Genomic DNA, 15,907 nt, shown 5'->3' with positions numbered 1-15,907 from the left:
GATTTATGGTCTGGTGGCCCTTTGAAAAAATATTCTTTAAAAAATCCACGATTTATCGTCTGGTGACCCTTTGAAAAAATATTCTTTAAAAAATCCGCAATTTATTGTCTGGTGGCCCTTTGAAAAAAATATTCTTTAAAAAATCCACGATCTATCATCTGGTGGCCCTTTGAAAAAATATTCTTTAAAAAATCCATGATTTATGGTCTGGTGGCCCTTTGAAAAAAATATTCTTTAAAAAATCCACGATTTATGGTCTGGTGGCCCTTTGAAAAAAATATTCTTTAAAAAATCCACGATTTATGGTCTGGTGGCCCTTTGAAAAAATATTCTTTACAAAATCCACGATTTATGGTCAGGTGGCCCCTCGAAAAAATATTCTTTAAAACATCCATGATTTATGGTCTGGTGGCCCTTTGAAAAAATATTCTTTAAAAAATCCACGATTTATGGTCTGGTGGCCCTTTGAAAAAAATATTCCTTAAAAAATCCACGATTTATGGTCGGTGGCCCTTTAAAAAAATGTTTCTTTAAAAAATACACGATTTATCGTCTGGTGCCCTTTAAAAAAATATTCTTAAAAAAAGCCACGATTTATGGTCTGGTGGCCCTTTGAAAAAATATTCTTTAAAAAATCCACGTTTCTTGGTCTGATGGCCCTTTGAAAAAATATTCTTTAAAAAATCCACGATTTATTGTCTAGTGGCCCTTTGAAAAAATATTCTTTAAAAGATCCACGTTTTATTGCTTCTTGTTCTGATGGCTCTTGAAAAAATATTCTTTAAAAATCCACCTTTCTTGGTCCAATATTGGTTTAAATATTCTTTAAAAATCCACCTTTCTTGGTCCAATATTGGTCCAAATATTCTTAAAAAAACACGTATCTTGAAAGGAATTTCTTTAAACAAGTAAAAAAGCAGTAAATTCGGCCGGGCCGAATTTTGAATACCCTCGACCTTTTGTGGATGAGGTACCAGAGGGAGTGGACCGATATTGCCCATCTCCGAACTCGATCTAAGTTTGACAAAAATATTACGATGTACCAAGTTTGGATCAAATCGGATACTCCCTTCAAAAGTTATCATGCACACCAGCCAGCCACATAGACGGACCGACGCACATCGCTAGGCCAACTCCAAATGTCCTGAAACGGATTTGGTCCAAAGAGGCCTAGGGTCTACAACCGTTATTTCGATGAGGCACGTTTTGGTCGTATCAAATGATATATACCCTGTCTAGCCGTATGGCTGAGGGTATAAAAATACACGTTTCTTGGTCCGATGGCAGTTGATTTTTTTTAAATCCGTTAAAAAGCAGTTACTTCGGCCAGGCCGAACTTTTAATATCCTCCACCAACGAATTTGGAAGTTTTCAAAAAAAATAAATAAAATCCGTTAAAAATTCTGTTAAAATTTTAAAAATACCGAATATAGCCGTATATTGGTGTCTATACGAAGACGTGGACCTGCATAGGCAACTTTCTCAAAAGCCAATATTCAATATTCAAATACGAAACTTGAAAAAAAAAATCGGGTGAATATTGTAGCTAAAACCATCAAAATGCCGAATATAGGGAGGTACCGTTATATCGTGGCTATACGAAGACAGGCTGTAGTACCTATTAGAGACTTCTAATACGAAATTTCAAACAATTTCGGTGAATATTATGCCTAAAATCGCCAAAATACCGAATATAGGGAGGCCTATGGGGTCTATACGAAGTCCTGGACCTGCATAGAATACCTTATGTCATTGGCTGTAGGTCCCATTACGAACTATAAATACGAAATTTGATACAACTCATCCCGAATAGTGGGAGGCTACACGATATCGTGGACCTATATGGGCATTTCTCTTCCAGGGGGTAAAGGGCTTAGAGAGAATTTCTAGTATGGATTTTTAGACAATTCCATTGAAAAATGTGGCTACAATCATCACGATATAGCCCATCTTCGAACTTTGACAAAAGATAGATCTGTGCAAAATTATAGCTTCCTATCTTTATTGATTTTGACTCTAGTGTGATTACAACAGACGGACGGACGGACAGGGCCAAATCGTCTTAGAATTTTACGCTGATCCAAAATATATATACTTTGTTAAGTCTAAAATTATTATTTCGATGAGTTACAAACGGAATGACAAACTTAATATACCCTCCATACATGTATGGCGGAGGGTATAACAAACCCACGTTTCTTGGCCCGATGACCCTTGAAAAAATATTCTTTAACGTTTGTAGCTCTGATGGTCTTAATAAAATTATTTTTAAGAAATTCACGTTTGTGGTTCTGATAGTCTCCGAAAAAAAATTAAATATATTCTTAAAAAGATGGTTCGGTGTTCGATGGAAAAATATCGATATCTGTGGCTCTACTGTCTTTAAACAATATTTTTTAAAAAAATAGAAGTTTCCAACTAATATTTGAAAAAAGGACTAAAAATGTCCTTTAGGATTTAAATTTTCAACCAAAATAATCTCCGTATTATAATTGTAATATTACCGAAGACACTATATACCTACACTTCAAAGATTCCAATGAATCCTAATCCCAACATTTTTAAAATTGTGGAAGAAGGGGGAACTTGCCCCCCTTTGTTTTGTGGTGTAAACTTTCAAGACGTAAATGTAAACCCGATTTGAAATATTTTTTTACGCTGAAGTCATATATTCAATTTAATTTCTATTATTCGCATTTAAAAAATAGACTCCGAAGGCCCAGAAAAATCTAGAGAATTTTCCAAATTTTATTTCCATTTCTACAAAATTTGATTTATGTTTGTATTGTGACTAATATAAATCATTTGCGTATGACTAAAATGTATAAATTATGCAATCGCAATGGAAATACTGCAGCCGAAATCAAATTTATGAATTAATCACCACCGTCAGAGCGACAATGGCAATAATCAAAAGGAAAAAAAATAATTTGATAAAATACAAACGATTGCGTTAAATATAGTTTTAATTAAAAAAAGAAAATAATAAAGAAATTGATAAAGAAATCTACTGCAGTTGTTAATGGTAATGCCTAAAAGTATGCTAAGGTTTATTGGCAAAACAACACTATAGCCACTGTTGATTAAAATAATAGAGATGTTCATTATTATGGGGTAAAGTTGCGCTGTTATTGGGGATTTCTTTATTAAATGCTGGGGATAGTTGTCAAGAAGTGGAGATAATATATGGGCTCCCGGCCATAAATAATTATCAATTAAGGATTAGAAGAAATAGAAGGATTATAAATAATTAGATACAACATATTGCAAATAATCGCTGACTTGTTTCGCAAATTGTGACTGGGAAAAGTATTGAAAATTGTGACCCTTTGTGGTGTGAGGTGAACCAGAAGGGGTTCGCAGATATATGCCATCTTCACAACAGATTTTGTGTTAGCAAAAATATTTGTATGTGTGAAATTTGATGATACTTGGATGCCTATTTCGCTATCTTTAAGCGTTTTGTTTTTCAAAATCCTGAACCCTTTGTGGGGCAGGTACCAGAAGAAATGGTTCGATCTATACCACCTTTATAACAGATCTTGTATTGATAGAAATATTGAAATATGCCAAGTCCAAATGGAATCGGATCTTAATTTGGTGTTTTATGATCTTCATGGTTAATCAAAATTTCGACACTTTGTGGGGGAGGTACCAGAAGGATTGGACCGATACATTCCATGTTAACACCAGATCTTGGTTTTATAAAAATATTAGAATGTGTGAAATTTGAAGACGTTCGGATCCTTACATCACATTTTATAAGAGTTATAATTATTCAAAAGGTTGACCCTTTGTGGGGGAGGTACTTGATGGAGTGGACCGGTACTGTCCATTTTCGCACCTGACCTAGCACTGACGCAAATATTAGGATTTGCAAAGTTTGAGCAAAATCGGATTATTGCTTCTCTTTATGTGCAGAAAATATATTTTTTTTTTGTTGAAAATTTCGACCTTTTGTGGTGGAGGTACCAAAAGGAGCGGACCGATGTGTTCCCTCTTATCACCAGACCTTGGGTTAATAAAAAAATTGGGATATGTGCAATTTGAAGGCAATCGGACTCCTACATCACATTTTATAAGAGTTGTGATTATTCAAAATTTTGATCCTTTGTGGGGGAGGTCCCTGATGGAGTGGACCGATATTGTCCATTTTCGCACCTGACCTAGCACTGGCGCAAATATTAGGATACGCAAAGTTCAAACAAAATCGGATAATCCTTTCTCTTTCTGTGCGGAAAATATATTTTTTGACAATTTCGATCTTTTGTGTGGGAGGTACCTGAAGGAGTGGACCAATATTGCCCATCTCCGAACTAGATTTAAGTTTGATAATAATATTACGATGTATCAAGTTTGGATCAAATCGGATACTCCCTTCGAGAGCGCACCAGCCAGCCAAATGGACAGACGGATATCGCTAGATCGACTCTAAATGTCCTGAAACAGATTTAGCCAAAAAAGGCCTGGGTCTAAAACCGTAACTTCTCTATCCATAGGGTTGAGGGTATAAAAATCGTTACTTGAAAAATAAGGTAAAAATCCATAATTTATGCTTCAAAAGTTTTTTAAAAATTGTTTTAAGAAATCCATGTTTGGAGTTACAAAAGGGTCTTTGAAAAAAAAATCCACGTTTGGAGTTAGGAAAAGGGTTTTGGAAAAAATATTTGAAAAAAAAATCCACGTTTGGAGTTAGGAAAAGGGTTTTGGAAAAATATTTTTTAAAAATCCACGTTTGGAGTTACGAAAAGGTCTCCGATCAAAATATTTGAAAAAATCGACGTTTGGAGTTACAAAAAGTTCTTGGAAAAACTATTTTTAAAACATCCAAATTTGAAGGTCCAGAATGTCCTTGGAAAATGACATTATCTCCTAGGTTGATGCTTCAGAATATTCCTGAAAAATATTTTAAAAAAATACACGTTTGGAGTTACAAAAGGGTCTTCGAAAAAATATTTTTTAAAAATCCACATTTGGAGTTAGGGTTTTGGAAAAATATATTTAAAAAATCCACGTTCAGAGTTACGAAAGGGTCTCCGAAAAAAAATATTTGAAAAAATCCACATTTGGAGTTACTGAAAGGTCTTGAAAAAAATATTTTTAAAACATCTACGTTTGAACGGCTAAAGATCCTTGGAAAATGACCTTAACTCCTAGGTTGATGCTTCAGAATATTCCTGAAAATTATTTAAAAAAAAATCACGTTTGAGGGTTTAAAAGGTCCTTGCAAAACGAATTTAACTCCTAGGTTGATGCTTCAGAATATCCTTGAGAAATATTTGTAAAAGTCCACATTTCATGCAAAAAAATTTCTTCAAAAATAATTTTAAAAAATACTCCGTTAATGCTCCAGAATGTTCTTGAAAAATAATTGAAAAAAAAAAAATCCATCCACATCACTCTGAACCTTGAAAAATAAGGTTAAAAAATCCACCCTTGACGTTGCAAAAGGGCCTTGAAAAGTTAGGTTTACAAATCCACACTTGTTGTTCCACAACGATCTTAAAAAATCTGTGTCCGTCAAAAATCCCCGTTTGGTGGAAGAAAAGTCCCTTTCAGATCAAAATTTTCACATTGGCATACCGGGTGTAAATTCTTACCCGTATCGGAGTTTTTCATATACCAAACGAGGATTTTTCGAGAAGTTGGTCTAATTGGCCCATTTATTTTCCAAAAGAGCCAACATTTCCCAAGTAGATTTCGATTTAGCATATAGCGGTCAATAATTTCCTGGATTATAAATCGTAAGTAATACCTACTGAAATTTGATATTTCTAAGGTTTAAGGTTCAAATTTCCAATGGAAGGGTCTGAAAATATTTGGCGTCCTGGAAATTGACAATTTTTGGATTATTTTAAACGATTTGGAACTGTAAAATATGTAGTAAAAATGTCCAGAACTTTGGTCCCACAACTAACGTTTCAATGCACAACGATTATCAACATAGAAAAATAAAGTGGCGCCCAACGGTTCAGGGGTGACATAGTTTCAATTATAATTAAATAATTTGATAAGACAACCCAGAATAGATAAAGATGCCCCCTATACAAATTTACTAAACCTTTTTCAGAATATTTCACAGACAGAAGTTTGATAAAAAAGAAGAAAACGAAAAATAATTAAATTATATTTCAAATAGAGATAACTAAAAATCAAATTAATATTATCTTCAAATCCACAAATTACTATAAAAGTCGATTTATCCACTTACCAAGACATCACTTGTTCTCCGGTTATCCAATTAGTAACACCAAACAACCCCTCCAAAGCAAAATGGTATCTGTAAGTATTGCCAACATTTGGAAAAGAAAAATATTTGTAAAAAAAAGTAATTTATTTAATTTCCTTGCAGTTCGAAGAAGCCTGTGAATTGGCCAAGAACTTCTCCAAGAAGCCCAGCGATTCTGAATTCTTGGAATTCTACGGTCTCTTCAAGCAGGCCACCGTTGGTGATGTCAACATCGAGAAACCCGGTGCTTTGGATTTGAAAAAGAAGGCCATGTGGGAAGCCTGGAACTCGCACAAGGGCTTGTCCCAAGAGGCTGCCAAGGAGGCCTACGTCAAGGTCTACGAAAAGTATGCTCCCAAATATGCCTAAACACGTCGGACAACACAGAGAGAGTTGGTCTTTAAGTAATTAATTGGTAGTAGGGGTTCTATTAATTATTATTAATCATTATTTATTATAAAAACAATTAAGACAATTAACAATAAATGGCAAAAGGTACTTAAACGATGAAAAAAGTTTTTATTAAAATTCTGGAAACTATTGTTAAAATTGCACTTCTTCGAAAAATAGTCTTAAGATATCCAAAAGGTTCTAGAAAAATAATCTTGGAAAATTTTCGTCATTGAAAAATAATCTTAGGGAATCTGAGTTTCCCAAAAGGACTTGGAAAAAATAATCAAAAAAAAAAAAAAATTTAGAAAACTCCATCCAGAAAAATAACCATAAAGAATACTGCCGTTGCAGAAGAACGGACCGAAACTCCTAAAAAAACATAAAAATCCAGAAAGTTCTTTTGAAAATAATCATTGTAAAAAGTCATGCAAAATATTTTGAAAAAAACCTACTTTTAATACCAAAGAAGGGCCTTCGAAAATAATCCTAAAAATCAATGTACTCCAAATTGTCCTAGAAAAATCCATGGGATCCAGTAGGTCCTTTAAAAATAATCTTAATAGAAAAACTTTAATATAAAAACTTTAATCTTAAAAGCTAGAAAAACTTTAAGGAACGGAAGAAGAATCTAGAAGGTCGTTAAGAAATAATCTTAGAAAATCTTCGAGTTCCAGATGGACATTAAATGGACCGAAGCTCCTAAAAAAAACAAGTTAAAAAGTATCAATCGGTTCTGCCAACAGACTAATACCCTCAGCCGTTGTTCGATTATTAAAATATATTTTGACTTCTGTTATGATTACTCATACTGTTGACCCTCCATGGAATGGGTTCTGAGGGAATAGACCAATATTGTCTATTTCGTATCGGACCTAAATACATACTATATAAATATTGAGATGCACAAAGTCTGGAATGGAACCAGATGTTAATTTCGCTTTTTATAAGCTTCATGGATAATAAAAAAATTGCGAACCTTTGTGGGGGAGGTGCCAGAAGGAATGGTCCGATCTCTGCCGTTTTTATAACAGATCCTGTGTTGATGGAAATATTCAGATGTGACAAGTCTAAAGGGAATCGGATGTTAATTTCGCGTTTTATGAGCTTAATAGATATTCAAAATTTCGACCTTCGACCCGATATATTTCAACCTTGGGTTAATATAAATATTGGGAAATGTGAAATTTGAAGACCATCGGACACTTACATCACATTTTATCAGATTTGTAATTACTCAAAATTTTGATAACTTGTTGGGGAGGTTATTGATGGAGTGAACCGATATTGTGCATTTTCACACCAGACCTAGCACTGACGCAAATATTAGGATTTGCAAAGTTGGAGCAAAATCGGATTATTGGTTCTCGTTCTGTGCAGAAAATATATTTTTTGAAATTTTGTAAGGGAGGTACCAGAAGGAGGGGGAGGGGGAAGAGGGAGGTACCAGAAGGAGTAGATCGATATATTCCATCTTAACACCAATCCTTGGGTTAATAAAAATATTGGGAAGTGTGAAATTTAAAGACAATCGGACTCCTACATCACATTTTATAAGAGTTGTAATTATTTAAAATTTGGACCCTTTGTGGGGGAGGTGCTGGATAGAGTGGACCGATACTGTCCATTTTCGCACCTGGCACTGACGCAAATATTCGGATTTGCAAAGATGGAGCAAAATCAGATTATCATTTCTCTTTCTGTGCAGAAAATATTTCTTTTTAAATTTCAACCTTTTGTGGGGAGGTACTGGAAGGAGTGGACCCATACTGTACACCTCCGAACTGGATCTAAGTTTGATAAGAGTATTACGATGAAGCCGGACACTCCCTTCGAGAGTCATAGTGTGCACCAGCCAACCAGACAGACGGACGGACATCGCTAGATCCAAATGACGTTAGGCACGTTTTGACCGTATCAAGTTCCAGAAGTTCCCTGAAAAAAAAAAACTTCATAAACCCTGTTCTGTGCTACAGAGAAAACATTTAAAATCCAACTTTGTTATCCCAGAAAGCCCTCGCTTGATGCTTAAGAAGGCCCTTGAAAAATAATCCTAAAAAATAAAATTCTTTTCTTATAAAATGACCTTTGAAATTAGCTTTAAAAATTCATATTTGACGTTCCAAATTGATCCTGGGCAAAAATGTTCAAAGTACCTTGAAAATAATCCAAAAGGTCCTAAAGTCCCGAAGAGATTTTTCTAATAAATCCGCGCATACTACACCAGAAGGTCCTTAAAAATATTTTTTTGAAAATCCATTTCTGATGGTTCTGTAAGTTCTTGAGATCTTTTCTTGAAATTCATTTTTGGTGGCTCCGAAAAAATATTTTTTTTAAAATTCAAATGTGTTAGCTCAGTTGAAAGTATGTTAAAAAAAATCCAAGTTGGTCCTGTATAACAATTTTTTGAAACAGCCGTTTTGGCCCTATCCAAAACATACTCTTCGCAAAGTAGAAGTAACAACTTATATGGGGGCTATACGAATACGTGGACCTGCACAGACAATTTTCTATCTTAGGCTGTAGTATCCATTTCGAACAAATACCAAATTTGAAGCAATTCCGGTGAATAATGCCGCTAAAATCCTCAAAATACCGAATATAGGTAGGTACTGATATATGGGGCCTATACGAAGACCTGGACCTGCATAGACAATTTTCTGCCATAGGCTGTAGTATTCATTACGAACTTCAAATACCAAATTTGAAACAATTCCGGAGATTAATGTCGCTAAACTCATCAAAATACCGAATATCGGGAGGTGCCGTTATATGGGGGCTATACGAAGACGTGGACCTACATGGCCCATTTTCTGTCTTGCGTTGTGGTATCAATTACGAACTTTAACTACCAAATTTGAATCAATTCCGGTAAATAATTTCGCTAAAATCATCAAAATGCCGAATATCGGGGGGTACCGTTATATGGGGGCTATACAAAGACGTGGACCTACATGGCCCATTTTCAATAACAAAAGTCCTGCAGACATAATACACATTTGAGTAAAATTTTATCAACCTACTTCATTTCGTTCGGAAGCTAGAGTGATTTCCACAGACGGACAGAAGGACGGACATGGCTAAATCGTCTTAGAATTTTACGCTGATCAAGAATATATATACTTTGTTGGGTCTGACATGAGTATTTCGAGGAGTTACAAACGGAATGACAAAATTAATATACCCTCCATAGTATGGTGGAGGGTATAAAAAAACATGTGTTTTGGGTTCTCTTGATCCTTGAAAAAATATCATAAAAATCCAAAATGTTTTGGTCCTTGCCATTTTGTGAGTCTGTTAGTCCTTGAAAATTATTTTTATGAAGTCCTTAAAAATAGTCTTAATACATCCATGTTTGATGCTCCAGAAAGTCCGTTAAATAACATTTTTAAAAAACTCCATATTTGGTGGCTCTGCTGGTCCTTGAAAAATATATTTTGAAAATTCTAGCATTGTGGGGGTGTCATTCCTTCGAAATAATATTCGAAATATGGAGTTATGTTACTCCTTGAAAAAATATTCTAAAAAATCCGCAGTTTGTGATTCTGTTGGTCCTTGAAAAATATTTTTATAAAATCCACGTTTGGAGGCTTTGAAAAAATATCGTTAACAATTCACATTGAACTGGAAAGAATATTTATAAAAAAATCAACGTTTGAAAGCTATTTTGGACCTTGAAAAATAAATTCTGAAAATTCTTGTTTGATGGGTCTGTTGGCCCTTGAAAATAATTTTAAAAATCGAGGTTTGGCGTATCTGCAAATTCTTAAAAAAATGTACAACAAATTTACAGCTCCGTTGATCCTGGAAAAAATATTCTTAAAAAGACAACAATAGAGGGATTAAGCCTGACCATTTTGCAACAACTAAAAAAAATATTTAAAAAAAATAAGTTTGGAGTCCTACTGATCCTTAAAAAAATATTCTTAAAAATCCAACTTCATTAGTCCTTAAAAAATATTCTTTAAAATCCACAGTTTGTGACTCTGTTGGTCCTTGAAAAATATTCTTTAAAATCCACGATTGGGGACTTGGTTGGATTATAGAAAAATATTTTTAAAAATTCAAATTGAACTGGAAAGAATATTTTTAAAACATTTTTTCTTTGTCTTTAAAAAATATATAAAAAAAACCACGGGAGTTATTTTCGACCTTGAAAAATATTTTTCGAAAAATATCTCCACGTTGGTCCGTGCAATCAAATTTTCTTCAAATCCACGATTGGTCTTCAAAAATCATTTTTTTTTTAAAAAAAAAGTTATGTGCCTCGATGGCTCATAAAAAATCGTTTGGGCCTTAGAAAAAATATTCTTAAACATTCATGTTTAGTGGATCAGTTGACCTTCTAAGGACCCAAACTAGATTTTGGGTCCTTAGAAGGCCATTGAAAAAATATTCATAAAACCACACCATTGCTGCTTCAAAAGATCCTTGGGAAATAATCTTGGTGCCATAGAAGCTCCTTAAAAAATATTTTTAAAAAATACATTTTGAGAGGTACAGAAGGTCCTCAAGAAGGTTTTTAAAAAATGCAGGTTTTGGTGGCTTGTTGGTCCTTTAAAAATAATCATAAAATCCTACAAACAAAAAAAAATACATATTTGAAAAGACCGAATCAGTTGGCTCTGTAGATCCTTGAAAACCATTTAGAAACGTCTGGTTTTTCAGCAGATTCTAGCAAAAAAATCATAGAAATAGCCATGTGCCAAAATATCTTTGAATACATTGTTTAAAACCATGTTTGAAAGCTCTGGTGATCCTTGACAAAATATTCTCAAAAAATCCACGTTTGGTGGCCTTATAAGTCATTGAAAAATAGTGTTTGAAATTCCCTTTTGGGGCCTCTAATATATATTGTCAAAAATTCACGTTTGATAGGTCCGTTGGTACTTGAAAAAATATTCTCACCTACTTGAAATACATTCTCAAAATAATCCGGATTTGGTGGCTCCTTTAGTCCCTAAAAAAATATTCCCGAAAATACACCTTTCTTTGCTCTGTTGGTCCTTGTCAAAATATTATTTGGTTTTTCAGAAGATTTTAACAAAATAATTATAGAAAGTACGTTCTGAAGTCTTTCAAAAATAATCCTAAAATTGTGGGACTGGTGCTCCAAAATGTCTTTGAATATAAAGTTTAAAATCATGTTTGATTGCTCTGGTGATCCTTGAAAATTTTTCTCTAAAAATCCACGTTTGGTGGCCCTATAAGTCTTTGCAAATATTCTTTAGAATCCCCTTTCGGGGGCACTGATATATATTCCCAAAGGTCTACGTTTGATGGGTCCGTTGATGCTTGAAAAAATAGTCTTAAAAATCACCTCCCTGAAATAAATTCTCAAAATAATCCGATTTTGGTGACATTTTTTTAGGGACTGAAGGAGCAGTCCCTAAAAAAATGTTAGTAAAAATGCACCTTTCTTTGTTCTGATGGTCTTTTGTAAAAATATTCTTAAACATCCTGTAAAAAAACTTTGAAACAACTTTTTTTTAAAAACTACATTTTTTCCCAAAAAAAAACCCAAATTTTGGTTCTCCACAAATATTTATAAAAAATCAAGATAACTTGTGCTCCCAAAGGGTTAAATACCAAATTGCATACAAACTTTCTTATACTTCCCCTCCCATTCCCAATATTAACTGAAATCGATAACCCATTGGCAGATTGATAAAAATATAACTCTTAATAAAGCAGAAAATGTCGAATTGTTCAAAATTTGATTTATAAGTGGTCACTTATACTTTGGCCACCGTTTCATATTTTCTAACTTCAATTTTAGATGGATTATCGCACTAAGTTTATGGTCTTTAAAACTTTCGAACACACACGATGTTGGTTGGTTGGCTAGGCTAGGAGGTTTAGTTTGCAGGCAGAGTAGTCAGCCAGATGGGATTGATTAGATAAGATTGCTATTTTTTTTTATTCAAATTTTGATTGCTAAAATAAATTTAATTTTTTTTTAAAGGAGAGAAAGTGCAAATAAACAATTGACACCTGAAAGTCATAACAACAAAATATTAAAATTAGCTTTAGATAATCGAAAACAATGCACCATAATGTCGAAAATGTATCAAGATCCATTTCTCGAGTACTTGGCGACCAAGATATTCCAAACTTATAAACGTTAAAAATATATGAATTATGTCATTTCAAAATTTTTTGAAATTTTGAATATCCCCCCACTCTAGGTCATGAATTAGTCCGTTTAAGTGGTTCACTTCTTCATCTGTAAGAAATTCATTCATTCATGGCAACAAATAAATGTAAATTAAATAAAAGTGAAAAAATCTGATGTCATTCTGCGAGGAAAAAAAAATTATTAAATACTAAATTTAATTTATTTGATTTATAATATTTTTGACATTTTAAATATCCCTCTTTCCAGCTTGTGAACTAGTTCGCTTTATTTGCTCACTAGTTCATCTATGAGTAATTTGTTCATTCGTTCGTGTTTTACATACATTCTTCGACCAATCTTTCACACATAAAACCAAGTGCGTTACAAGGTTGTTGAATTCGATATTGAGATCCAGTTTTGTAGTTTAATAGTCCACCAATAAAATAGAATTCAGTCCGTAATGCCGGTTTTTGTATACCCTCCACCATAAATAGTATGGAGGCTATATGAAGTCCGTCATTCCGTTTGTAACTCATCGAAATAATAATAAAGATAGGATGTTACAATTTTGCACAGATCAGTCTTTTGTCTGCAGGCAGTTCGAAGATAGTCCACATATCGGTCCATATAATTTTGTGTAATCCTGGCTGCCATGCGGTTTGAAGATGGGCGGTAGGATATTTAGCACAATGGGGGAAGAGTATTCGAACGCTGTCTGCTACGTCGTCAGGGAAAAGTCCACCTTAAAATTTTAAATTCGCTCCAACAGTTCGCGTTAGGCCTTTTTAGTACTCAAAATGCACAATTTCTTCTGTTTGAGAAAATTTTGGGATAAAAACGTCATACATCGTACGAAATTTTCAGACTTTTAAGGTTTTTTAAATTATTCAAGTTTTTCCTTTTTCTGAAAGAAAGGAAAATTTTTACCTTTTGCACCAAAAAGTCTTCAAAATCGTTCATATTGTAGTTTACCGAGGAGGATATTAGAACAAAACCATTGCACAACGGACCCACATCCAATTTTTTGACCGAAAATTTCAACGTCTCCATATGTAAACAATAGAAATCAACAGTGGCCTAGATACCAAAATTTAGAATTCCCTCTCTATCCCAACACCTGACGGAATATCTTATGGTATTTTGCACTCCACCACCTTTTCCCGACTACCCAACCCAACACCAGATACCAAGTGAGACCTCAATCAAATTTAAGGAATCCAGCCTCATCCGTTGACCATAATACCCAAATTTGTACCAATTAGTACTTTTCGAACAATTATAGTACACATTTCAATTCCTGTTACCAACAGAGACCTCAATATCTAATTTGAGAATTCCAGCCCTATCTCTTCACCCAATACCAAATTTAGTACCATTTAGTACTTTTCCAACAATTAAAGTACACATTTTTAAAATCACATTTATATGTCCAGTCTCCACATGAGCAGCGACCCTAAAACCAAATTTTAGATTTCGAGCACTATGTGTTCACCTAATACCAAATTAGTACTATGTAGTACTTTTCGTGCACTTGTAGTACACCTTTCCCAAACCTTTCCAAAATTTTACTACTTTGGTACACTTTACATTGATATTAGATATTTCAAATAGCCCTTTAGTTTGTCAGTCCTACACTTTTGAATGAAAGCAAAAAATGTCGGAAATAGCATCAAATTTTTAGAATAAGTTTAGATTTGTTCGAATTGGTCACCTTTGGCACGAATTATGGCCCTCACACGGCCAATGAAACCGTCACACGCTGCCCGAATGTTGCTCTGCGGTATTTTGGCATATTCCTGCTTGAGGTGTAGGAAATGGCATCACATTTTAGAATAAGTTTGGATTTGTTCGAATTAGTGACCTTTGGCACGAATTATGGCCTTCAAAAGGCCAATGAAACCATCACACGTTGCCCAAATGTTGATCTGCGTTACTTTGGCCCATTCCCGGCGAAGCGCTTGCTTGAGGTGATCGACACTTTGGTATTTTTTAGTGCCAACCTTGCTTTTCAAAATACTCCAGACACAATAGTACAATGGATTGGTATCCAGAGATTTTGGTGGCCATTGTGCACTGGAAATGAAGCGAGGAACCTCATTTTGTAACCATTCTTGGGTGGCGCGAGCTGAATGCGATGGTGCTGAGTCCTGTTAGAATGTTCAAGGTCTTCGGCCAAAATTTTTGCGTGCCCAAGGCTTTAATTTGCCGTCCAGAATATTTTAGCGATAATATTCGGCATTTATTCTGATGCCACGGTCGGAGAGCGGCAATCGGCTGTTATGGCGGCCCACACCATCACAATGGCGGCGCTTGAGTTCTGGTGGCCAACCGAAGGCGCACATTTTCAGCTGACCTCTTTGGCAACTAAACGCGAATATTTTGATTGTTTACAAATTGCTGGACAAGGAATGTTTTCTCATCGGAGACTGAGAAAACCAAATTCGGCAGTTCACAACTTTCGGCCAAGCGAAGCAACTCTTTAGCTCTTTTGAGACTATTTTCTTTCTGTTGCGATGTGAGATCTTGTTCTTTTTGGAATTTCAATAGCTTTATCCCGAGCAAATTTTTCAATATTTGCCAAATGGTATATTGCGATATGTTCAGCTCACTAGCCATTTTTCGGCCACTGCGACGCAGGTTTCGATCAAGTCGCTTCTTTACTTTTCGAACCATTTCTGCTGATGTTACAGTTTTCTTCCGTCCTCTTCCTTGACGTCGGACTACGCTACCAGTATCACGGTAACGTGTGATGGTACGAGACCCAAAGGATTTATTCACATTTAAATGCTGGAGTGCTCTAACGATAGCCACTTGTGGTCTTCCAGCCAAATATTAAGAAATCACACTATCACGCTTGAATTCCATCACGAATAATTTTTTTTTTCTGGAAAATTCTCACCAAAATGCTTTTGTACGCTGGTAAACAATATAATGAGCTTTCACTGGAATAATTTTAACAGCTGTCGGACTAGTGGCTTGGAAATGACAGCAATCAGAAGTTGGTTGCAGTAAACGAATAATAATAGAAAGCTAAAATTTTGCACATATCAGCCTTTTGTATACAGGCAGGTCAAGTTGGAAAATGGTCCACATATCGATCTACGATATCGTATAGCCCCAATATAACAGTACCCCACGATATTAGGTATTTTGATGATTTTAGTCAAATT

General features: G+C 34.6%; 1 protein-coding gene across 1 annotated transcript; it reads left to right on the top strand.

The window, feature by feature from the left end:
* Positions 1-6,149: 6,149 nt before the first annotated feature.
* Positions 6,150-6,733, top strand: LOC101895522 (acyl-CoA-binding protein homolog). The gene is made up of 2 exons (XM_005176958.4): positions 6,150-6,282; positions 6,353-6,733. Exons 1-2 carry the CDS (start codon positions 6,274-6,276, stop codon positions 6,596-6,598), a joined length of 255 nt encoding a protein of 84 aa, XP_005177015.1. The 5' UTR covers positions 6,150-6,273; the 3' UTR covers positions 6,599-6,733.
* Positions 6,734-15,907: the final 9,174 nt, after the last annotated feature.

The sequence above is a fragment of the Musca domestica genome, unplaced genomic scaffold (genome assembly GCF_030504385.1).
Source record: "Musca domestica strain aabys unplaced genomic scaffold, Musca_domestica.polishedcontigs.V.1.1 38, whole genome shotgun sequence".
NCBI lineage: Eukaryota > Metazoa > Arthropoda > Insecta > Diptera > Muscidae > Musca > Musca domestica.
The sequence above is the reverse complement of the archived record's forward strand: the minus strand, read 5'-3'. Positions and strand labels throughout refer to the sequence as shown.